The sequence below is a fragment of the Papilio machaon genome, chromosome 6, assembly GCF_912999745.1.
Source record: "Papilio machaon chromosome 6, ilPapMach1.1, whole genome shotgun sequence".
Classification (NCBI taxonomy): Eukaryota; Metazoa; Arthropoda; class Insecta; order Lepidoptera; family Papilionidae; genus Papilio; species Papilio machaon.
In genome coordinates, this window is record NC_059991.1 from 692,372 (window position 1) to 715,670 (window position 23,299).

The 23,299-nt window shown below is 34.7% G+C and overlaps 2 protein-coding genes across 2 annotated transcripts; both read left to right on the top strand.

Moving 5' to 3' along the window:
• Positions 1–126: 126 nt before the first annotated feature.
• Positions 127–6,472, top strand: LOC106710967 (peroxidase-like). Its single transcript, XM_014503160.2, has 12 exons — positions 127–350; positions 518–657; positions 911–1,075; positions 1,345–1,532; positions 2,106–2,310; positions 2,648–2,845; positions 3,219–3,363; positions 3,494–3,650; positions 5,175–5,342; positions 5,561–5,759; positions 5,981–6,086; positions 6,270–6,472. The coding sequence occupies exons 1-12, from the start codon at positions 199–201 to the stop codon at positions 6,391–6,393; spliced, it is 1,947 nt and encodes a 648-aa protein (XP_014358646.2). The 5' UTR covers positions 127–198; the 3' UTR covers positions 6,394–6,472.
• A 9,318-nt stretch (positions 6,473–15,790) lies between these two features.
• Positions 15,791–20,447, top strand: LOC106710964 (peroxidase). The gene is made up of 12 exons (XM_045678347.1): positions 15,791–16,005; positions 16,268–16,407; positions 17,224–17,388; positions 17,473–17,660; positions 17,905–18,109; positions 18,287–18,484; positions 18,639–18,783; positions 18,932–19,088; positions 19,251–19,418; positions 19,624–19,822; positions 20,044–20,149; positions 20,279–20,447. The coding sequence occupies exons 1-12, from the start codon at positions 15,869–15,871 to the stop codon at positions 20,397–20,399; spliced, it is 1,929 nt and encodes a 642-aa protein (XP_045534303.1). The 5' UTR covers positions 15,791–15,868; the 3' UTR covers positions 20,400–20,447.
• The last annotated feature ends 2,852 nt before the right edge of the window (positions 20,448–23,299 follow it).

Here is a 23,299-nt window from a genome sequence, read left to right on the forward strand (position 1 = left end):
TCATCACCGAGCACTTCTCGTGTATCGCATAACTTAAAGCTATATAAATATCTGCTTGATTTTTTTTAATTAAATGCAAACCTGTTTTTATGGTCTCGAGAGTCAAAGAAAATCCCTTTAAATTTGCAAAACCAGCGACATTCATGTTTGAGTTCTTTAAGTGTCCACACTGTTTTCTCCGATGCAGTAGTGTTTCCAATGCATTTCTTTGATACAATGTATTTATTATTAGTTCAGTTCGCGTTGCTATTTGTTTGTGTGAATTCAACTTTTTTAGTTTACGATTCATACACCGGGACACCAATAACACAGGAAGAACTCAAACGTCATGACAAGAGAAATACTACGTTGTAAGTAATAAACTTCAATAAGAAATAGAAACTTTTTAACTAAAGATAAATTTTGTTTAAGTGACCATTTTAGCTATCCTGCTGTTTATAAGATTAAAAATCGGAGTCTAGTTAAGATAAATATTTTAAAATTGAAATAACAAAATTTTGTTTACGATTGTTTGTAGTTGGTGCACCAGTCAGTTTTTCTCCTGCAACCCTCATGAAGGCAGACGTCCGGACGGATCGTGCAACAATTTGCGCTACCCCACCAGGGGAATGAGTCACACACCACCTGTTAGATTACTGCCCCCTGTTTTTGATAAAAGTATTTTATCATTTATGTCTTTTAAAACCTTCCTTGCAATCCTTTACTTCACTACCTTCTTGAATCTTAGCTGCTGAAATAGAATATTTTATAGTATTATTACTGCTGGATGATAGTTCTAAGTTTAGAAAAATACATTTTTAACTTTTTAATCTAAATTTTAGATGCTTAGAAGCAACTGTCTATACAATGCATTTAGTTTTGTCATTAACTCAAACTTCCTAAATGTATTTATGAAAATATCTTTTTTTAGATTACAATCCTAGGCTTTCCAAATCTGGGGGGAACTTACCCCTTGCGAGATTTTTGAGGAAAAGACTCTTAATGGAGGGACAAGTGCCTGATCAAAAGTTCACTCAACTAACAGCGCATTTTATGTTGCTGCTTAACGGAGATATTTTGTCGTTCCACGATACCGGTAAGTAACTGGTTGCATTTTTTATTAGTTGGCTTTTAATCAGTAGCCCATTTTGTATATTGTCTCCGTTTTTTTCAAAAAGAATGAGCGAGATGGCAATATGTTTTCTAAAAGTGTTTCAAAGGAAACCCATATTAGAAGCGACACTTAACTAATCAAGCTAACTTGAGTAAGTCGACTTATTCACGATATACTTTAAACTTAATGTCGCTTACCGTGCGTTTCCACTACTGAAAAACTTGTACTAAAACTTTTTCTGTATATTTCAGTCAAGTACATTCTATGGAAACCTCACTGTTGTAGTGAGAAAGGTAAAACAGACTACGCTTGCGTGCCCAACAAAATACCAGACAACGACCCGGTCCATCGCTTCTCTGATATCAGATGTCTAAACATGACCAGACCAGAGAGTTTTCAATCCGTTGGTTGTGTCAATAACGACACTAATCCCGAAAGAGTACGTTAATTTTGTCTATCTTTATCATGATTTAAGCAGAATTAAAAATTGAGTTAGTAGCATTTCTTTGGGATATTCATATAGTGCATAATTATTTACTTCAGACAACATTTTTTTTATATAGTTTTAAGATTCTAAATTGTGTCATGAAGACATGACTAAAGCGGACTTCGCTGAATAAGGGTTAATGCCGAAATGTCAACACCTTGTCCACCAGGCACTACACCTCCCCGCCTCACGATCGTTGAGAGGTGGAGCAAAGCGCGTTAACCTCATGTCTTGATAAACATGCTTTAAGAAAACCGTTATTAGGTCGCAGTCTGACTTGACCACATGCTTTTAAAATGTTTTTTTTTTAATGAATCGCATATCGTATTTGAGTTCGAATACAGACAACTTACGCTAACATTTTTTATTCCAACGAACCGTTCGAAGGAATTGATAAGGTCATTCACCTAACCTGCTTTTAAAAGACCTAAGCATTTATACATTTTATTTATTTATTTATTTGGTTATACAGAGGAGATGTTTGTCTAATAAGTCTTTTTTTATAATGCATTGTTTAACTTGAAGATTTTAAGTTCAACCCCAGCTTTCGACGTTTCTATCCTATATGGTAATACAATGCAAAAGCTATTAACGAAAGGGAGAAAATTTGAGGGTGGCTTGTTGAAGTACGAAGTGGAGAATGGAAAAATATGGCCTCCGAGTGTGAAGGGGCCTGTGAACCTCTGCTTGCTGAACCAAAAACCTTACGAAACACGCTGTCATGATACACGTATGTATTCATTTTGTTGAATATAGTGTTTTTATTATTTATTGAATTTAATATTATTTTCGCCGTGTATCAAAGTGGTTATTGGTATGCGCTTCTAATTAATTATGTAATTTTAGGTTGTGTAAATCGAAGTTGCAACTTAATTTATTTTTTTCTAAATGGTCTAATTGATATTCTTAAATTCCTTAATTCTTAAATTTATTTTTAATTAAATATTAAATACTTTATTTTTAAAAAAGATTCGGCTGTTTAGCAATCCACGGGGGCGCCACTGTGTCCCCAGGTTTTTCACATACATTATTATTAATTTTTTATATAGATAATGATTAAATTGCAGCGGAAGAGGGTGTGAACAGCGTAGCAGGCGTAAATCTGTCTTTGATTTGGTTCTGGAGGCTGCACAACCACATTGCTACGGCATTGGGTCGGATTAACCCCTGCTGGGATGACGACCGACTGTTCTACACTGCGCGAGATATTGTTATTGCTTTACAGATGCAGATTTTCTTGTATGAACTATTGCCTGCATTTGTTGGTATGTAATAAACCAAGCAAATCTTAACGCGTTATTGTCATTTTAAAAAGGTTTTGCATAAATATCATTTATCGTTGGTTACTGAGAAAATTTTGTATAAATCATGTCGTTATCTTTGACAAAATAGAGATAACAATATGATTTATACAGGGATTTTGGTCTCAGAAACCAACGATAAGAATTATCTTATAAGAATATAAAACACGGTGCTTTTATTTGAATTGCTTTTATAAAATCATATTATCCAATTTATAAAACTAGAAATGTAGAGTTCCGAGTTCTAGAATTCCGATTCGTAGTTAGATACTGTAATCAATATGAAAAAAATAATATGTAAGCAATATTTATGAATAAAATAATAAATTTCTAATAGGTAAAGAAAACTTAATAAAGGCAGGAGTTATTTCTTCTCACTCGGGACATCGGGATTCGTATAATGAAAGTTTAGTTCCACAAATCTCCATCGAGTATATGACAGTACTGCGCTGGTTCCACACCATACAATCTGGAACTGTGAAGTGAGTTTACGTTTTATTCAAATACGTATAATTAAAACTGATTTATTGTCGTTTCAAAAATAAATCAGTGTCTTTTAGTAAAAGCTCAATTCTTTCTTCTTTAATTGTAATAATATTGTTAATATTTCAGAATGTATGATTCTCAAGGTTTCTACTTAAAGCAGATACCCATAGCCAATCTGACTCTCAGGACTGGTTTCTACGCCATCGACAATAACATAGATTATATAACGCAGGGCGCCTTCAGACAAGCTTCTGGGAAATTCGATCACGCCATTGATCCAGAAGTAGGTGATATGATTCACATGAATGTATTTAAAAAAAACTTTTGTCCCATATTTTATAAGTACTAATAGATAAAGATATAGCCAATATAACATACTAGAAGATGCCCGTGACTTTGTCCGCGTGGGATTAACTCTAGTACTAAATATAGCCTATGTCAGTCAAGTACAGTGTAGCTTTCCAACAGTGAAATATTTTTTCAAATTGGTTTAGTAGTTTCGGAGCCAAATTTTTCCTTTTTTTTTTTAAATATTGTAAGGTGGCAAACGAGCAAGCGGCCACATTAATTCGCCGAAATGGCGAAGCGACCGCTGCCCATAGACATTCGCAATTGCAGATGCGTTGCCTACCCTCAATCGACGAAGGAGACGCACAAAAAGAGAATATATAACCTTTCTATGCATCTCTTCCTCTATCAAATCCACCTCCCCTTCCCATCCTTTCCTTATAAGAAAAGGGGTGGGAAGGGAAAGATGACTAAAATTAAGCCTCCGGCACCACACTCATCAGACTGTACTTGGAATTACTGCCACTTCACGCCTGTCTTCTGTGTGGTCGTGTTATTTCACCGGGCGAGCCGGCCAATTCGTGCAACAGATGTTGATGTTGCTGGCGTCCACCACTGTTTAATAATGACTTTCACACAATGTCATTTCAAAAATCGATTCTCCATTAGACGTCAAACTTGTAAGAAACAATCCTTTTGTAGGTTAATTATATGTAAGCGGAGGACCATGGAGCTCTGGGTGGAAGGCCTAGCGGACGTCGAATATGGCGTCCGCACAGTAGAGGCCATCCGCCCACAGCTCCCGGAGTGGTGCGGAAGGGGCCACGGGTCCCTCACCTTCCGACTCACGCAGGTGCTGTCCGGACACGGTTGTTTCGGACAGTATCTGCGTCGGATCGGAAGGGAGGAGACGGCGTCGTGCCATGGGTGCGGCGACGACGAGGATACGGCGCAGCACACACTGGAAGTGTGCTGCGCCTGGACAGAAGAGCGCCGCACCCTGGTGGCGACGATAGGTGGGGACCTCTCACTTCCTGGCGTTATACGCGCCATGTTAGGAAGTGAGAGGTCCTGGGACGCCGTTGCCTCCTTCTGCGAAGAAGTGATTTCGCAGAAGGAGGCACAGGAGCGGGAGCGCGAGAGAGACCCTCTGGCGCCCCCGCTCCGACGCCGTAGAGTGGGGCGAAGGAGGCGGCAATTTGCCGCCGCCCTTCACCCCACAAATATGTGAGAGGAGCCCCCCCCCCCCGTGGGCGACAACGCAGGCGGGGTCACGGAAGTAAGCTCACGCGTTCCCGTGGCCCCGCCATAATGCGTCGGAGGGCAGTCAGGTTTTAGTGGGTATTCCGGTCGCCTTCTGCGGCCGGCGAGTCCCACACTCCCTACGCCATTGCACAGCCCGGCGTAGGGGTGCGTAAATGCATTTAAAGGTTAATTATATGTATATCGAGAGGATGATTGTGAAACAAATCAAATGTAGGTCTTAGAGACTACACAATAAAATAAACATGTGTTTCAGTTGGGTGAGAGTGTTCTAGGTCCTCATCAGAAGGCTTCGGATACATTAACTAATGATTTAGCGAAAAACCGATACTTCGGACTGCAGCCGTATGTTAAATATTTAGAGCTTTGCAGAAGGCGAGCTTTTAAAAAATTTGAAGATTTACTACATGTTATGGATCCTGAAGTGAGTACTCGTATATCTTATTGATTTTTACTTCTTCATATTAATTGATTACTTTTTAAAATTATTTTCCTTAAAATATGAAATATTTGACATTCGTTAAGTTCAATAAATGTTTTTTCCTATCTATAATAATAACAATTATGTTTAATAAACAAAAGAAAAATCTACATATATTAGTTAATCTGCCCTATAATAATCTGTGTAAATATGTTATACAGAGAGTAGAAATGCTTCAAGAAGCATACGAACATCTGGAGGACGTAGATTTTCAAGCGGGACTTTGGCTGGAGAACTTCATAGAAGGAGGCCACGTTCCAGTTACTTTTTATTGCATTGTGGTGGAGCAGATGTTGCGATCAATGGCGTCTGATAGACATTGGTACGAGAGACCAAACAGGCCTAATGCGTTTACATTGCGTGAGTACTATCAATACAAACTTCGTATTTTTTTTTGTCGTCAGGCACAAGTCTTCCGAAAAAAAATGATGTCGATCACTTCATGCAGTTATGTTTTACTCGAACATGTATTGGGCATTTCATTAGTCTTTACAGCTTTGCCGACTTTGAAATGTTATTCTATACAAAATCAAAGTTCTAGATAGATTTCTGATGAATATTGTTTTTTTTTTATTTAACAGCACAACTTAAAGAAATTCGCAAAATAAGTATAGCACGGGTACTGTGCGACGTCGGCGACAGCGTGACGCGCATCCAACGACACGCCTTCCTCAGAATCTCACCCACGTAAGTAATTTCCACCTTTCATTCTTCCCTATGAGTATGTGGGGGCTCAACAGATGTCCCACGGAGATGAATCAATTCTATTCATCATAGAAGGATCTTAAAATTATTTTTGAAAAAAAATAGATCTTTGAAATATTTTTATAATTACTTATATATTTGTAACTGTTATGTTTATTCTTACAGTAATCCTCTTTGCGGCTGCAATGAAATCGAGGGCATTGACTTTTGGGCCTGGGAAGACAACACTTGCAGCAACGACGGTTCTTACCATGGTCCGGATTACAAAGTTAAAACACAACAAATTTGAATCTTTAATTCGTAATAAATGATACGGTTTAAGCTATGATATGTCGTGAATAATTTTACCTATAGACTTTGGAATTCGCCGACTGGTCCTGTTTATAAAATGTAACAGTAAGATTTTTGACTTTTATTTTCCTTTTAAAAAGTTTATTTAATGAAATATCCCCATGGAGAGTTGTAATTGGATCGTAAATCCATTGTAAAGTTAACGCGTAGAGCTGGATCTCCTGGCGTGTGAAATTGGAACAGAATTCATTAAAACTCTGCTTAGAAATTAATCTCGCGAACATCTCTATATAATGTAGTCGGAGCCTATTGTGTATAAGTTAAATGGTTGAGATTAATTGACGCTTAATATCAAGGTATTTGATAAGATTCATGGAAATATTACGAGTTCAATTTCTATGAAATAAACATTAAGATGTTTAATAAATCAGTACAATTTTACTAATTTATGCCTAATTTCAGTCCTCTTCCCCTTAACATTCTTTTCTTATTAGGAAAGCATGTGAAGGCGAAGTGGATTGAACGGAAGAGAGGACGTATAGGAAGGGGAAATGTGCTTTTTCTGTGCGACCATTTCTTCGTTGATTAAAGATAGGCAACGCATCTGCATTTGCGGATGTCCATGGGCAACGGTCGCCTCGCTTTTTCAGCGAATTCAGGTGACCATTTGCTCGTTTGTCACCTTTTCAAAAAAAAAAAAAAACTATAATGACTCTGAATACTGCCTATACTAAGAATACATCGAGCTTCAAACATTAAATAAAGAATAAAAGAAACTCAAATGTTGCGTATAAATACAATATCAATGCATTTTAATGCTTGATGCCAGGATCAGTAAAATGTCAATGAATCAAAGGGCTCTTTTATAGTGTCGCAATTGGAAAGGACTTGCGTTTTTCCATTCAATAAAATTCATATTTGCGTGTCATCTCTGGCTCGGCTTTCATGGTGTCGACACGAAAAAAACCCCGTCTGCATTGACATTCAGATAATCCTGGCATCATTGCGCAATATTCGTCTTTGGGCCAAGTTTAATATTCGGCTTTATCCCTACAGCAATCAAAGTCTGCAGACTTGGCCTTTAATAACTGTGTATTTGCGAGGATTTTGCTAAGGATCTTTAGCTGTGTTTGGTTGAAGCTGGAAAGTATACTTAAATATTTTTATATTACAGTTTCATAAACAGAAATAACACAAGTTAAAATACCAAGTTTCCAAACCCTGGTCGAAAAGATAAGTACTAGTAAATATCCCAGAAATTCTGATTCTAACATCACTGTATTAATAGTTATTAAGTGGCCACTAAAGATGGGTAATTAAGTAATTATTAGATGACTTTGAGCTAATCTGTCTTCGGTAGCTAAATGTTATGTGGTCTTTATATTTTTAAATATATAAAGCATCGATACAGCGACTGCATACTTTACATTCATATCTAAATATCATCTCGTATAAGAGCTATGTAATCACGCTCGCATAAAGTAAGCTAGCGGCAGTCGGAATACGATCAGATAAAAATAGACGATGTGTCTTCATGGTCTTTTTGGATTGTATCAAGATTTATAAAGCAATCATGTTACTGAAAATAATACAACATTTTTGGCATTCATAGGACTTACAAATAGTAAGGCAACTGATATATTATCAAGTGATATTTTAGAAAACAAATAAAGACATCCAAAAACCTGTGATTCTAAAGGCTTTTGGTTTTCAATTGTTAAAGTAATATGAATAGTAACAGTTGAGCCGACTGGTGTAATAGCAATGATAAAGCACCGTTAATAATATAAACAAAACACCGCATAACCATTTAGAATTATGCAAATTCTATTTGAAACCCTATTAACAAAGAGAAGAGAATAAAGTAGCGTTCGAAAGCCCAAAAAAATTGTAACACATTGATTTGAATCATGAATCTTGAACAACTTGAACTCAATGAAAACAAAAGCAAAGTGTAAATCTCAAATTACTCTTACAAATCCAGAAACAAAAGAACGCTACATGAAATGGAAATATAATTTTTATACAATCATTTAATATTCCAAAATAAAATTTGATGGCATTTAAGACTTGGGAATGAATACATAAATAAATTATAATTTAAAATTTTAAAAGACGCAAACATGCGATTGATAGATTGACAGGTAATTAAAGACAGTATGGAAATTTGAATACAAGTAAAAGTAATTATTCAGGTATTCATGAAGAGTTCTTCCAAGTGAACACCAGCGCAAATAGTTTGCAATGACAAGCCGACCCAAGTCTTCGCACTCGGCTTGGATTAAACGGATAATCTTTGACGCTTCGATATTAACATCGAGAAAACAATACACAACCTTATCTGATAGCAATAAAAGTGACTTTACCACGTTCTTTTTGTAATCGATCGCAAATCACGTTTGTATTTGTTATTCGTACACAACTTGTTTATTGCTTCTACTGAATTGAGGATCTTATTAAAATCAATCTTATACCATTGCAATAAGGTTCATTTGTGTAAGATAGGTTGGTATTGTGTTGATGTTTTGAGGCTTATGAATAGGCAATAACTTGTCTAGAGGCGCTTGCCGCTATGCACTGGTTAATGACAGCTGTATAGTCAAGTTATGCAGATTAATGCCAATTATGTGCTACAGTTATAACGCACTGTGCGACTGCGGTGTAATGGGCGATTCCGATCCATCGATATTTCAATGTCATTATTCGATTTTAAGATCTTCTCGATATCAATTATAAACTTCGTTACAGAATTTCTTCGGAGCGAATGCACTTTGTCTAGGAAGACAGATATCATTATTGTGGATTGGATTAGTTAATTACTTATCGTCTAAAAGTGTAATATTAAAATATTTAATAATCTTCCTAATAATATAAATGAGAATATTTAGCTGGATGGATGGAAGGATGTTTGTTTGAAGGTATCTTCGGAAGGGCTAAATGGATTTTAATGAAATTTGGCACAGATCATTGGATCAGACCATAGTCTGGAAGAACACATAGGTTACTAATTATTTTTTTTTTAATTCTGCGCGGACGGAGTCGCGAGCAACAGCTAGTATACCATTTATCTTGCTACAAAAAAAATTTGAACTGCTTAATGAAGTTGAAGAAACCTAGATTTAAGCTTCATTAAACTTTTTATATTTCAAATAATTAACTTCTAAGTAGATTATATTAGACAGTGTAGTTTTAAAATTACACTGTATAGATCATTCTTATGATCTGTAATGTAACATAGCGGTAGGTATACAAGGACGTCCGGCCGACCGGACTCAAAGCGAGCACGGACCATTTGACCTTACGCTACATTTCGTCTAAATGACGCGACAAACATTTCAATCTACCCTGCGGTCGACCGTGTTTGCTCTGTCTGATATTATGGTTATTTCAGCGCAGTTATACAGCTAACAGAAGAATTATGAACCAGGGGGAAGACAGGAAGGAATAAAGATATATTTTGAGGAATTACTACTAATATCATAAATGTCAATGACTTTACAAATCGCCAAGATTCTGGTAATATACATTTTAATGGTGTAGAAAATCTGCGATGCGAGACCAAAAAGTGTGCTTCGTCATGCATAAATTTATGGAAATATAACGAAAATACTTAAACGTCAGTAATATAATACGTGTGACTTTTAAAATCACCAACAATATTTTACATATTACAAAGGATTTTAGGCTGTACCTGTTAAGCAACGATCTAATCAATGCACAATATTGTTCAAAGCCTGATTTTGTCACAAGAAACCGCAAACGGTTAATCAATACATCTACAGATTAATTGAAATTGTATTTCACCTCAGTGTAGTTTGAATTAGTCACGAAGCTTTTGATTTCATTACGGTTAACTTTGTTACAAACTAGGAAACCTGCTCCAGTTTTAGTAAAGATGGTTCAGGGAATTGTTAACGCTGCTGGACAAATTATCGAATGTTTTCTTCAAATAATATGCATGTAATCTTTACCAATATTGAAGAGCGCCGGTGGCTAAGGGGTTAAGCACTTGACCTGCAATCCTCAGGTCCTGGGTTCGAATCGCGCCATGTACCAATGTGTTTTTCGATTTACATATGTACATTTATCTGACTATCGTACGATGAAGGAAACTATTGTGATGCAACCCTCACATATGTGTGAATTCCTGAGGAAAAAAAGACGTCACATTCCATCTCCTGAAATGGCGAAAAGTGGATTGTGGAGGTTCATTTGCCCATACCAAATGGAGGTCTGTAATCTCTGCCTACCCCTCTGGGTTACAGGCGTGAGTTGTGTGTATCTTTACAAATTTTGATTGATGCTCTAGGTGGTAAAGCATCTTGTGACTACCAAATTGTGACTTAAATTCACCATATTTTAGGAATACACCTGAAAAACCCTATAAATATTTTAGAAGAGGTTAACGATAATTTTGTACTTTTTAGTCGAAATGATGTTTAAGTTTGATGGCAATTATCCATCGATCACTGAGGAATTTCTCAATTAGTTATTACAATAATTGATCATTACAAGCCATTGTGCCATCGCGTGCAAATTAAATTGCCTAATGAGACAATTTGCATATAATACATATAATTAATATTGATTGTCGTGTGTAGAATAATTAGGTTGTTCAACAAGTTCAACTTTCTTGTTTTTATTAGGTAGACTTTGTGTTGAATGAGCATAATAAAACAACTAAAGGTTTGTTTCTAAAATTTATTCACTGTAGCCCATATCTTTAGTAAGTAAACTTGTACTAATTTATTTTTTTAATTAATTTTTAGAAATTTTAGACGAGTCGCATCGGTCGACTGTTTTAGCCATAAGCAAGTGTGTCTGCATAAACCGCGAAATATACGCGTATTTTTGAGTAATAAGTTGGTGAGTGACCTTCTACGGTCTGGTAATGTATAAAAAAAAGTTATTTGCCTTAATTATAAATATAAAATTTGGATAAAATCAACTAATGTATAAAGTTATAACTCGCTTCCTTCTAATTAAATTAATTGTTACCTTGTTTCTACCTTGTAGGATTAGAAAACTTCAATTAAATTCACCTGTGAAGGTTACCATCATGTATTATTATTTATAGCTCCAGCATGTACTACAAATTTTATTGATCGAGTTATGATTAATAGAATTAAAATGGTCAATGAGTATAAATCATTCAAGTTTGCGAGTTATTTTGAATCCAAGAGTGGGCCTAAAGCATGAATATTTGTGACAAGCTCTAACTATCGTATCGCCATCGACAAAGTTTGCATTAAAAATTGTGCAGCATCTATATCGGGTGTAAAGAACATCAAAAACCTCGTACTAATTTTAACATACGCGACGATGGCGATATTAAAGTGCTTGTCCCAAATATTTCTGGTAGGCTTACTGTTCATTGAGAGTCACTAGAGGACGACAGCCAACAACTTGTCACTTTCATGCGATATTAATTCATCTGCCGAATAAGATACTTACGAAAAAATCAAATAGTACTCAATTTCTTTTTAGGAAATAACACCTTTATAGCTTTTGCAATAAGGGCTTCTTTTGATTGAATAAATTGGTGTTGGTAGGGCAATAAGTGGCGATCAAATTGAGATACGGCGCGACACGTGCGAGTTATTGCATCACAAGTGTTTGGACAAACTACAATATTGCTAAGTCGGATGGAAAGTCTCTTCTCATAGTTATTAGGGTACGAGAGTTATTACGTGACTTACGATCTCTTCACTTGTATAAGCATCATTTAATTTATTTGGTTATACCTTCTACATAATTCTGACATCAGCAGTTTTTATACTTACTGGTAATTCTATTGACACGTTTCTCTGTAAGTTTGGAATTAAATAATATCTTTTTTTTTTTTTGGGGTCAACTTAATAAGGTCAGCAAAGTACAAACGATGCATTTTCAATCATTTTGAAGAAAAAAAAATGCATTCAAAAGTAACCTAAAAAAAACAATTTCAAACAAAATGCACTCAAAAGTAACCTAAAAAAACCAATTTCAAACAAAATGCACTCAAAAGTAACATAAAAAACAATCTCAAACAAAATGCACTAAAAAGAAACAAAATAATGACATGAAAACTTCTTTCTTTCTTTCTTCTCTCTTTCAATAACCCTCTAAACTCTAAAGAAAGTTCTCTTCTTTCTTGTAACATGTCTATATTGTATAATTATTGTTATTTCGCAGTCGGTGTCGGCCGAAGTAAATATAATATTATACATTTTATATTTGAGATGTATGAGACATACTTACGTTTATGTCCCTACTTAGGCCGAAACCGACTCCAAAATAACAATAATTATACAATATAGACATGTTACAAGAAATAAGAGAACTTTCTTTAGAGTTTAGAGGGTTATTGAAAGAGAGAAGAAAGAAAGAAAGAAGTTTTCATGTCATTATTTTGTTTCTTTTTAGTGCATTTTGTTTGAGATTGTTTTTTATGTTACTTTTGAGTGCATTTTGTTTGAAATTGGTTTTTTTAGGTTACTTTTGAGTGCATTTTGTTTGAAATTGTTTTTTTTAGGTTACTTTTGAATGCATTTTGTTTGAGATTTTTTTTTTTTTGAAGTCGGCTATTTTTTTTTTCTTAAAATTTTTGTTTTATTTCACAATTTTTAGTGAATTTGAAGTTCAATTACAAATTTCCTTAATACATATAAAGACATAATTAAGACAAATAAAGAAAAGGACTTTCCTATTTGATATGTGTGTACTTCAATTCAAAAACTAATTTAGAATGCAGCAGATAACCACTTATCCTTTAAACAATGAAATAATTATCAAAATCGGTATACAAATTGAAAATTACCGAACTAATACATCGTAGCGTGCCTTTAATTTTGTCCAGCCGCGCGCCGCACTAGCATTTTTCGAATGCGCGTAGTTTTTAATTATTTAATATCTACCAAACTATTGATCAGAATTACATAGTTTAAAGGCTAATGTAATCTGCATTTAATACTCTAGCCATCAAACATATTTATTTGGATAAGGATTCATATCGAATATAATATAATAGCGCCGTAAGCTTACGACGCTGTTTTTCGTGTGCATTTTAATCGAAGTTTGTTCACAATAACATGGTTTTTGTGAGACATCCATAGATGATAGATATATGCCACCGAAGACTGTTATTTAGCAAATTTAAGGATCTATAATTACTCCATACATCATTTTTATTTAAGTCATATAGTTTGACCTACGTAAGCCCAGAAAGCAAAATTGTGCTTTTCGTGTAGCATTTTTCGTTTCCGCGTAATTTTATTCTTACGATATCTCCTAAACTATTAGACAGAATGATATAGTTTCAATTGCAAATATAATCTACATTAAATTCTCTTGATAATGAGCATGTTTATTTACATAAGGGTTAATACTGAACTCGAATAATAGCGTCGGAAATAGGGCATGAATTTAATTGATGTTTCTGAAGAAAAAAAATGGTTATTGTGAGAAAACTATAAAAGATAGATATATGCTATCGCTGACTTTTATTTAGCACATTTAAAGAGCTACAATTCGCCATACATCATTTTTATGTAGGTCCTATAGTTTAGCCTACGTAAGCGCTGAAAGCAAAAATGTCCCTAATTTTCGCAACAAATTTTGAAGCTTTATTCAAAATCTACTAGTCTTCTAGTTATTTAAAAAAAAAAACAAAAAAATGGGACCCACCTGCAAGCACTTCCTTTCGATTAAAATATTTTTCATCAAAATCGGACCACCAGGGGCGGAGATTCGCGGTAACACACATAAAAAAAAAAAAAATACAGTCGAATTGATAACCTCCTTCTTTTTGAAGTCGGCTAAAAATAATTATAAGATTATATCTAGCCTAATCGAGATCAGATAGTAATAAATTCTACACAAACTTCAACATTGTTTGTCAAAAGTCGTCGAACTCTTTGTTAACGACCAGCTTATATTCTGATCAAAACAACTTTATCGACAGATACCAATTTTCTAATGGCATTTTAGTACAAAGAAGTTTGGCACTTAAAGAATTATATTAACGCGAAGCTTCCCCAGATAAGTTGCCCGATAAATGTAATAAGTCATGAAAAATGATAGCGGCTGCGGCGACTGGCGACTGGCGAGTCATCGTATTGGCTAACCATTTATCAAAATTGATATCAAAGCAATTTTATATAAATTCTTTCGCGAAGCAACAGAAATTAATTTTAAAATTTTTATCGTGAAAGTATCGTTCTATGGTTAAAACATAATCTTTTCTTGTTTACAAAGTTGATTTTTTTCAATTGGGTATCATTTAAAGTAATTTTGCAATACTTACATTTTTACCGTGGGTTTTTGAGACCAAAATTCCTGTATAAAACATACATCCATCTCTATTTTATCAAAGTGTGATTCAGAGATTTTTGTCCTCAGTAACCAATGGTTAATCGCTCTGGTTATTCATTTGTATAAAATGCGAAAATTAAATGTGCATAGATTTATTACAAAGTACTAATTTACGCCACTATTTTTCTGAAAAGATTGTTTACTGTTAAACTTTATTTTTAAATATATTTTAAGACTGATGTCGTCCAAAAACAACAATCAGGAAATGCATTTTCCGGCTTTACTAAGAATTCAATAGCAAGAGACAATCGTAACAGTGGACAATTTACCAGTAAATTAAGTATAACATAAAAGAAATTTCTTTGAAGTCCATAACAAAGTGTAGGAAAAATATATTATAATTTAAGTAAACAAAAAAATGTCGTGTTTCGAGCATCACAAGAGCTTACATTTGTTTTAAATTTTGCTCAGTTCATTACCAAACGTCATCAGAACGAGGATCTGAAGCTCATCCTTAATGCTCTGTGACCAGTGTGACTTGAAGCGTTACCCTGTCGATTTCACGTTACACGTTACACTCACGTTTAGAGTAATAAGACAAAAGCAGAGGTCGTTGACGTTACGGATGGTTATTTAACTTTATGACTATTTATGTCCCATTCAGATTCTTTAGTTGGTCGCTAACGAAACGAACTAAATTTTAGCGTAGATTTCTTAAACAAAAGGGATCACTTAAAGACTCTGAGTGCGACAACAAAAATACTTTTGTTGTACTAAAGAAGAGTAATATTAAATGTATCCGTAGTTGACGAGCATACATAGATGTACAATTATGAAAGAGACGAAAAAGGTGTGCCGGGAACGCGCCGTTGTAATTCATGTTCTCTATCTACCCGTCTGGGTCAAGTGCGTGAGTTATTTTGTAATTTTCGTTTCTTTAAAGAGTTTATGCATGAGATTTTCGTATTCATAACTAATTACTATGAGTCTGTTATAAAATTGGATCTTTCTAGTCTTTTTTTTTTGAAACGCAAGTAACCGTGTAGATTCTTCGGTTAAATATGTAACACGCTTTACGTTCGTAACATTTATAATTTAACATTCGTATAGTTAACAACTGTAACGCTGAGTGGTTAGGCATAAAAAACAATTCAAGTACATTCTAGTAATTTCTAATTAGAATGTCAAATTATTTTATTTGTTTACTTATAATTAGTGGTTATGTTAACTACGGACTTTCTGTGTACTATGAGTCGTACTCGGGTACTCCTGTTAGTCTGGAAGAAGTGAAAAAACATGACAAGCAGAATAATACGTTGTAAGTTTTAGTTAAATAATTTTGGATTACTCATTAGTTACACTTATTGGCAGCATTTGAAAGCACTTCTCATAAGTGTGACTATTGAGTAAGAAAGTGACTTTTTTTTCATTACTTTGCCAGTAATCTCAATTGTTTGGAAATTTTCTATTCCATTACAATAAGGAAAGTTCAAATTTAATTTGAGTGTTAATATTTTGGTACTTATTTATGCGTAGATACTATAAAATTGATTGATTAATTTTGATATAATATTATTTAGTTGGTGCATAAACCAAATCGAGCCATGTGTGACTGATGAGTGGCGGCGTGTGGACGGTTCATGCAACAACCTGCGCCAGCCCGCCCGGGGCGCCCCGCACACGCCTACCTATAGACTACTGCCACCTGTATACGATAAAAGTAAGTTACTTGGCATTTTTGGATACAAATGGCAATTTAAGGACGCCTATTAATCGGAAGTCAATTTTCAAAGTCAGACGTGAAGTGGAAGCAATTCCGCGTTTCGTCTGACGAATTCGGTGCCGGAGGTATAACTTTACTACACCCTTTTCTTATCAGGAAAGGATGGGAAGGGACGTGTAGTAAAGAGACGCATAGTAAGAGCTAATACATCCTCTTTCTGTGCGTTCTCTCCCCTGTCGATTAAAGTTAGGTAGAGCGTCTGTAAAGGTGCCAGCTGAAAACAGGGGCAGTTTAGTCTATCCCTGCTTCGCTGAGCTGGCTCCCTTTTGCCACACTTTGTGCCTTGTATGTATGTGTTTTTTCTTTTTGATTTTTTTTTGTGGCAATAAATGTTTTTCTTTCTTTCTTTCTTTCTGTAATTGTGTATGTCTATGGGCAGCGGTCGCTTTGCTATTTAAGAGTATTCAGGTGACCGTGGTGATCTTTTGCCACCTTGTGATATAAAAAAAAAAAATTTCTAAGGAGGAAGTAACTTATTATGTTATATGACCTTACATTAACATTCTTAAACATAATTTAGAGTTATTTAAAGTATAAAAAATGTTTTACTTTACCACAATTATCGAGTTTAATTAAAGCGGAAACAATTTAACATGTTCACGGCTCCTGACCTCTTACTTCTCAGCAACGTGTCTGAGGTGTACTGTTAGAAATAGAACCTTGAACTAACGTGCCAGGAACTTAAATATGTATTATTTTGTATGTGTCACGATTTTGTTGTAAAATTTTTCTGAGCAAAGTTTTTTTTTGCAGATTTTGAAAAACGAACGTCAAAGTCCGGTCAGTCATTGCCTCTTGAGAGGTTCCTAAGAACAACGTTGGTAGCTATGGGCAAGCTACCTGACCAGAAATTCACGACGCTCTCTACCAATTTTCTAGTTTTTATGACTGCAGATGTTTTATCTTTGCACGATACAGGTGTTGCTTTAGTAATATGAATACTTAATAAGGAGAAAAACCACACCATTTATTAAACGTCTAACAATATTCAAATGTTTTTAGTGAAATTTATCTTATGGAAACCTTACTGTTGCCTGGCCAAAGGCAAAACGGACAGTGATTGCGTACCTAACAAAATACCCGATGACGACCCTGTACATCGTTTCTCCGATGTAAGGTGCTTGAATATGACGAGGCCTGAATCTTTTCAATCTATTGGGTGTATCAAACATGGTACAGTTCCTGAAAGGGTATGTGAAGTTATATTTATTTGTTAAAAGATGCTTAAGGTTAAAATATAGGTAAGGCCGCTTTGCTTCAAAATCTTAGATTAGATTTAAGAAGATTAAATTTAATTTAAAATAATCTAACTTAGATTGTCTTGTGAGTGAATAATTATGTTCTATTCAATATGATTAAGTCTAAGAAATACTTTACCACTGTAGACTAGTTATTACACACTTAATAAATCTGAATAATACACCACTGTTTTAGATAATATCAGCAACACCAACATTTGATCTATCACCAGTGTATAGCAGTAGTTCAAAGTTACTATCTGAAAAGGGACGTCTTTTCAAAGGTGGTTTATTGAAGTACGAAGTGGAAGAAGGAAGAATCTGGCCACCGAGTGTTAAAACTGGATTGGGAGTTTGTTTCTTGAATCAGAGGCCGCAAGAAGGACGATGCCATGACACTCGTAAGTTGAACTTCTTCTATTAAAATTGTCTGTTTCAATGCCTAAACTTAATGTTGGCATTTTGTAATTCATATGCATTATCTACTATATTTACAATAACCTAATTCCCAAATCCAAATACCCAAAGAGCGATAACTTGCAATTTAATTATGTTAATACTTTAATTTTAATTCCTAGCTGAAGATGGCGCTAACAGCTTAGCTGGTGTAAATCTAATGACCATCTGGCTATGGAGGCAGCATAACTTTATTGCCACGGCGTTGTCTAAAATTAACCCATGCTGGAATGATGATAGACTTTTTTATACAGCGCGCGACATCAACATTGCTATTGTTATGCAAATATTCTATTATGAATTGTTACCAGCATTATTTGGTAAGTAAATAATATAAAATTAAATTAACAACTATAGTTTTTGGGACAATTGAAAGAAAATCCAAATGTTTGCAAAGTTTGAATCAATATTGCCTTAATAATGAAGTCTCTTTTTTGTTGTTTTTCCAAAAACTTATCTTTTTTATTTATATAGGTTATGAAAATCTTCTCAAAGACGGTGTTCTTTCTTACACAAATGGATTTAGAGATTCCTACAATGAGAATCTTATCCCTCAAATATCACTGGAGTTTCCATTTGTTCTTCGTTGGTTTCACACTACTCAGGAAGGGGATATGAAGTGAGTAACTAATATGTCGAATTAATTCGTTCTTTGACAAATTATCTGAAAATTTATGGGTTTTTGTAAGGATCTGGTTCTTTTAACTTATGTTCATAAATGCAGATCTTTATACACTTTTCTATTTTTTTTCGTATTTATTTTCCAGGTTATTTGATACTCAAGGGCACTATTTAAGAAAGGTTCCTATTGTAAATCTTACTCTAAGAACCGGTTTCTTTGGTGTAGATGACAACATAGATTATGTCACACAAGGCAACTTCAGACAAGGCACTGCGAAAGCTGACTATATTGTAGATCCCGATGTAAGTCAAAGATATTCTTGTATATTTTAATATAAATATAAATGTATACACATACAATTAAAAACTAAAAACTCACGTCAAGATCCTGTTATACCTGATTCGCTTCTTCTATATTTTAAGTCATACTAATAGATTAAAGGTAATTATTTTCATTGATTTCAGGTAGTCAACATTGGTTTAGGACCGCACCAGAGAGCGACTGACCTTCTGACTAATGATTTAGCAAAGAATCGGCTGTTCGGTTTTCCGCCTTATATCAAATACAGAGAGTTATGCTTCAAACAATCTTTCAAAACATTTGACGATCTACTGCAAGCTATAGATCCAGAAGTATGTACTTAGTCTATGAGAATGTAATGATAGTCTCTCGGCATTTTTGATTAATCCCTCTAACTTAAATCGCAACTAATTATTTCAGTTTGTTTAGAAATCGTCTACATTGGTCTACTCAAAAGACTGGTCACTCCTACTATAAAAAGTGAATTTTATGTTCCACAGTAGACCAAGAATAACAAGATATGTACATTTTTTTCAGAGAGCGGAGTTACTTAGACAGGTGTATGAGAATATTGAAGATATTGACCTTATAGCTGGCATTTGGCTGGAGAAACTGATCCCTGGTGGCCACGTGCCACCCACTCTGTACTGCGTTGTGGTGGAGCAGCTGCTGAGGGTTATCACATCGGACAGGCATTGGTACGAGAGACCTAATCGGCCAAACGCATTCACTTTCGGTGAGTTCATACTGGAATTTTGGGAGCCACTTTGTGCAAATTGACAAGAAGACAGTCAAGACTTCAAACTTTATTTTATTGGCGATAATATGTAAGCATTGCTAACTTTCTTGACTTATCGCGAGAATAGAATTACTTTAGATGATGTTCGTACACATGTCATCATCAAAAGACCAGTACATTTTTCTGCTGAAGAAATTTATGTTTATTTTCATATCCAGAACAACTGTTGGAGATAAGGAAGGCGACGGTGGCGCGGCTGCTCTGCGACGTCGGAGATAAAGTGACGCACATACAGCGACGTGCTTTTTACAGGATCACTAACAAGTATGTACGATTATGACACAGATTAAATTAAATACAATATTTTAAATTTATTCCCTCGTAGTAGTGTGATGGACTTCATTGAAATTTTTGCCTTTGTTTAAATGGAGTGACTGTATTTTTATTTTACAGAAATCCGCTGTACAGCTGTAAGAGCATTGAGTCTGTGAACCTTTGGGCTTGGAAGGATCCCAAATGTAATGGACCACAATTTGGTCCGCTGTACGGCCCAGCTAATCTTTTTCACAACTAATTTTTTTTAATTAAAATAATTCAGCCAGGATTCGAAGAAGTTTTATTTTCAAATGTTTATTACATATTGGACCATTAACTGCGTTATTTATTTTAAAAAAAGAATTAAGCCTTCTTTATAATGAAACCTGTCTTTGCTAATTGTTAATAATAGGCTCCCTATTATTAGATAAAAAAATAAAAACAATGTTACAAAGATGTTCTGAAAAGAACGGGCTGAAAATACAATATAAAAAAAAACAGTATTACACATATATTTTACTCTCAAAGATACGATTCGTAAATAAAAGAATTCAATTTACATCGATTCTGTAAAGTGAAAAGACAATGTCCGTGGAACGAAGAAAAGTCAAGCGAACTACGTGAGAGCGAACCTGTTTGTCCGCGGCATTAAGCGGTCGGGTAACTCAATTTTCCGGCTTGAATAAGCTGCGAGCGGAGAAAAATAGAGGACTCGACTCGTGTCCGGCGACATTTCGATGAGATTGCCTTTTACGTTGCACTAACAGACGTTATCCAACCAGTTACTTACTTATAATGCTGACCTCCATTTAAAAACAATTGAAAAATTTTTAATTTATTTTAAGTTTATTAGGTTTAAATTCCTTTTTGTCTGTCCATCGGTAAAGTTCTATTATTACGAGTAGATATATAAATTAGTTTGTTGTTACCAACACCTAATGCGTATTGTTTTGAACCACATTAGCTCAATCATTAATCAAGTTACAAAGTACCTGTACAAACAAATTCGAAGTCCAGACATTTAAACGAAATTATGCACGAGCATCGAAAATGATGACGAATGAATGTAAATTAATTGAATCAATAATCAGCAATACGCGTCGAGTAAACAGGCGGCCGGCAATAATTACTAATTTCATAATTAAGCTACCATGGCTCAGTTGATGGGGCTGATATGTATTGGAATTATATAATCATACTAGCTATCGCCCGCGACTCCGTCCGCGCGCAGTTAAAAAAAAACTTAATAGCGGTATGAAAAATAGATGTTGTCCGATTCTCAGACCTACTGAATATGAACACAAAATTTCATGAGAATCGGTCAAGCCGTTTCGGAGGAGTTTAATCACAAACACCGCGACACGAGAATTTTATATATTAGATTTGTATTGAGCGGACTGAGGCGTCCGAAATAACGGATAGATCGATTTTGAAGACGAAACTCATGTCGTCCCCGTACAGAAATGTTGAGTGAATTATTTGAGTGTAGCGTAATCAGCTTGCTAAATGAAAAACTTCTGAAAAGGTCTCAATTTTTTTTTTACCTATTTAATTCATTAGCGCTTCATTACAATAATTTCAATGTGACATGAACTGTGTGTTGTAGCTATGAAATTGTGTCACTTGATGGTAATCTTCACAAACTTTGAATAATGAATTTAAGAGACTATTATCCCGTCCTATATATACCTTTCTTCGTTAAGAACCACTTCCCCTCCTTTCCTTATAAAAAAGGGAATAAAATACCTAATTACCTTTCATAATGGATATTTCAATAGCGGGCATTATTGATTCGATGTTATTGGCCGAGTAGTTGTATCGGCTGTTGTCATACTTAATGCGGATGCACGTAGCGTTTGCTTTTCCAATTAATCAGCGCACCAGGCGAGGTGAGTTTTTATTTACATTTCATGAAAAATTCCGATGAATTTTTTATACCGTACAATCAATTTTTACGTTTAATCAATGCTGTCATGCGCATATTGTAGAGAGAAAGCTTTACAGTTGGTAACGATTAAAATTGTTTGAACTTTTATTGCCGTTATTTTTCATCTAATATATAAAATTCTCGTGACACAGTTTTCGTTCCCGTACTCCTCCGAAACGGCTTGACCGATTCTCATGAAATTTTGTGAGCATATTCAGTAGGTCTGAGAATCGGCCAACATCTATTTTTCATACCCCCCCCCCCATTTTTTAAATGCGCGCGGACGGAGTCGAGGGCGACAGCTAGTATAAATATAAACATCTAATATTGATGGTCTAGTACGTTTCTTTGTTTTTAAAATTTTTAAATGTTTTTATAAAATAATAAAAACGAATTTGAAACAACGACGACGTAAATTATATCGATGGTTACTTGAGTCGTCTATTAAGTGATCAGAGTCAATACACGGAGAATTTTTTTTTTTACTTTACGATGATTTAAAAAAAATGCTGAAAATTAAAATACGCCTCTGCTTTAAAAATAATTTGAACTTACTTCTTGTAAAATTTCATTTTAAAAATTCAACGTGGTAGTAAATGTTGAAGGTGGGCGTTTGGTGAGGCGTAGAGGTTAAAGGGTGGACACAATTGAGTTGGCGTATGAAATGACTCCAGTTGAATCAATTTCGCTTCGTTTCCCGACCCGATCGTTAATTAGGTCCTGTCAACCCACATTTTAAAGGTTAACGCACACTAATGAACGAAAATATTGATATTAAATAAATTAATGAATTTAATACATAATTTGATTTAATTTACAACTAGCTTTTTCCCGCGACTCCGTCCGCACGGAATAAAAAATAGAAAACGGGGTAAAAATTATCCTATGTCCGTTTCCTGGTTCTAAGCTACCTGCCCCCCAATTTTCAGTCAAATCGATTCAGCCGTCCTTGAGTTACATGTAAATAGTGTAACTAACACTACGTTCTTTTATATATGTAGATATAGATTTAATGTACTCCATTATTAATGTAGTGATGTTAATTTTAAAATTCTTAAAATTATCTATAAAACTCGTTTTAAATTTTAAAATATTGGAACAGTTATTGTGGTTAGCTAGACACAAGAAAATATATAAATCTCAGAATATTATTAGGTTGACCATATTTTGTAACATTAATGGAGGGATCGTTTTCAATCAGGATCCATACTCTTAAGGTAATGTTCTGTTAG

Coding starts and splice junctions, on each gene's coding strand:
- LOC106710967 (XM_014503160.2), top strand. CDS start 199: ATGCATTTCTTTGATACAATGTATTTATTATTAGTTCAGTTCGCGTTG. Junction 351..517: donor GACAAGAGAAATACTACGTT/GTAAGTAATAAA, acceptor GATTGTTTGTAG/TTGGTGCACCAGTCAGTTTT. Junction 2,311..2,647: donor AACACGCTGTCATGATACAC/GTATGTATTCAT, acceptor ATTAAATTGCAG/CGGAAGAGGGTGTGAACAGC.
- LOC106710964 (XM_045678347.1), top strand. CDS start 15,869: ATGTCAAATTATTTTATTTGTTTACTTATAATTAGTGGTTATGTTAAC. Junction 17,661..17,904: donor ATGGTACAGTTCCTGAAAGG/GTATGTGAAGTT, acceptor CCACTGTTTTAG/ATAATATCAGCAACACCAAC. Junction 19,419..19,623: donor TGCAAGCTATAGATCCAGAA/GTATGTACTTAG, acceptor CATTTTTTTCAG/AGAGCGGAGTTACTTAGACA.